The 2,039-nt window shown below is 40.1% G+C and overlaps 1 protein-coding gene across 1 annotated transcript; it reads left to right on the forward strand.

Annotated features, from left to right (window-relative positions):
* The first annotated feature begins 610 nt into the window (after nucleotides 1–610).
* LOC114374491 (probable F-box protein At4g22030) lies at nucleotides 611–1,543 on the forward strand. Its single transcript, XM_028332141.1, has one exon. The coding sequence runs from the start codon at nucleotides 611–613 to the stop codon at nucleotides 1,541–1,543; it is 933 nt and encodes a 310-aa protein (XP_028187942.1).
* The last annotated feature ends 496 nt before the right edge of the window (nucleotides 1,544–2,039 follow it).

Below are 2,039 nucleotides of genomic sequence, written 5' to 3' on the forward strand. Positions count from 1 at the left end.
TTCATGCTGCAAACTATCTTAACTGTGCTTTGCTTCAATTTCCTTTCTGTTATTTAGGAATTCCGATTGCTGTCAATCCCAAAAGAAGGGTGGTGTGAGATCCTGTAATTAGGAAATTTGAAGATAGGATGAATAGGTGGAATAAGAGAAACATATCCATGGCTGGCAGACTCGCTCTTATTAAGACTGTCTTAACAACACTACCTTTGTTTTACTTATCTTTTTTCAGGGCCCCTAAAACAGTCGTTAATAGGTTATCTTCCATTCAAAGACAATTTTTGTGGGGAGGTAAACTAGAAGAGAAGAAGATTGCATGGGTATCTTGGACACAATGTTGTGCTTCTAGAGATGTACGAGGCTTGGGGGTCAAAGATTTGAGAATTTTAAATAATTCTCTACTAATCAAGTGGAAATGGTTCATGTTTCACCAATCACACCAGTTGTGGAATAGGATTTTGATCTCTAAATATAAGGGGTGGAGAGGATTGGATCAGGGGCCTCACAAACAGCATTTCTCAACCTGGTGGGCTGACCTAAAGGCACTTAATCAAGACAATAGTATGACGGCTGTCTCTAAACAATTCTGCTGGAAGATAGGCAGGGGTGAGAAATGCTCCTACTAAACTCCATCAACATGCTAACACTCGTGGCTTCAACCATGGCTGGTGTTGCAGGTAGTTATGATGGTGCACCAGTTTTGGCTCTTAAACTATCATCAGCACTTTTGTTTTCTGCAGCCACAGGGATTCTACTTGCTACCAATAAAATCCAACCCTCACAACTTGCTGAGGAACAAAGAAATGCTGCAAGACTGTTTAAGCAGCTTCAGACACAAATCCAAACAGAAATCGCCATTGGAAATCCAAGTGAAGGAGATGTGAGGGATGCAATAGAGAAGGTTTTGGCTCTAGACAAGGCTTATCCACTCCCCTTGTTGGGTGGTGCAATGCTCGAAAAGTTTCCAGCAAAGTTTGAAGTAGCTAGATGGTGGCCAGAAAGTAGATTATCGAGCAACAACAAAGACAACATAATGGAGATTAAGAACAACAATAATAATGGATGGAATGTGGAGTTGGAAGAGGAAATGAGGGAGGTTATTGAAGTGTTGAAGAGAAAAAACATGGAAGACTATGAGAGGTTAGGGAATATTGCACTGAAGATAAACAAGGGTTATGCTGTTTCAGCACCTTTGCTCACCGGAATTGCTGCACTAGGGTCTGTGTTTTCAGGAGATGGATTAGTTCCTGCCCTTGCTAGGGCGTTGGCCACGGTGGTTAATGCTTTTGAGCATGGAGTGCAAGTTGGCATGGTGTTTGAAATGTACAAAACCTGTGGTGGATTTTTTCAGCTGTTGGAGGAGACAATTGAAGCCGCAATTGAAGAGAAAGACTTGGACAAAAGAGAAAATGGAAAGCTAATTGAAATGAAGATGGCTTTGCAATTGGGAAGAAGTGTGTCACAGCTGAGGAAACTTGCCACGAAATCTGCTTCATGTTGTATTGAAGGGAGGGAGATACATGAATTTGCCAGCAAACTCTTCTAAGATCAATATTTTGTTTTTGTTGTTTAATTCCTTACATACCATTCTTTTAATTTTTACTCTATGCTAGAAATCTACCAAAACATGCACACAAAATTTCGTTGAAAACAAAAATCCAGGCCTCCAAACAACAAAAACTGGATACAAACTTAAACCAACAAAAACTGGATACAGAAAGAACACTATACTTACCTAGGATCAGCTCCAAACAAGGATAGATAAACCCACCCAGTTGCCTTCACGAGTTCCACGGTCTTATTCTCCTAAAAATGTTCCCAAAGTCAACACCAAATAATTAAGCATAATCATCCCAATCAAACCCAAACCAATAAAATAAAAATTTACCTTCAAGTTGTGAAAACCATCATCGGCACGGATGGAAACTTTGCTCGGCGTGTAACTCTCATCAAGCTTGAAAACCAGAAAAAGCACAATCAACCGCCACAACAAAATGAAACCCCACATTACCATTCTTATTGATACTTTTATATGGTTAGCC

The sequence above is a fragment of the Glycine soja genome, chromosome 2 (genome assembly GCF_004193775.1).
Source record: "Glycine soja cultivar W05 chromosome 2, ASM419377v2, whole genome shotgun sequence".
Taxonomy (NCBI): domain Eukaryota; kingdom Viridiplantae; phylum Streptophyta; class Magnoliopsida; order Fabales; family Fabaceae; genus Glycine; species Glycine soja.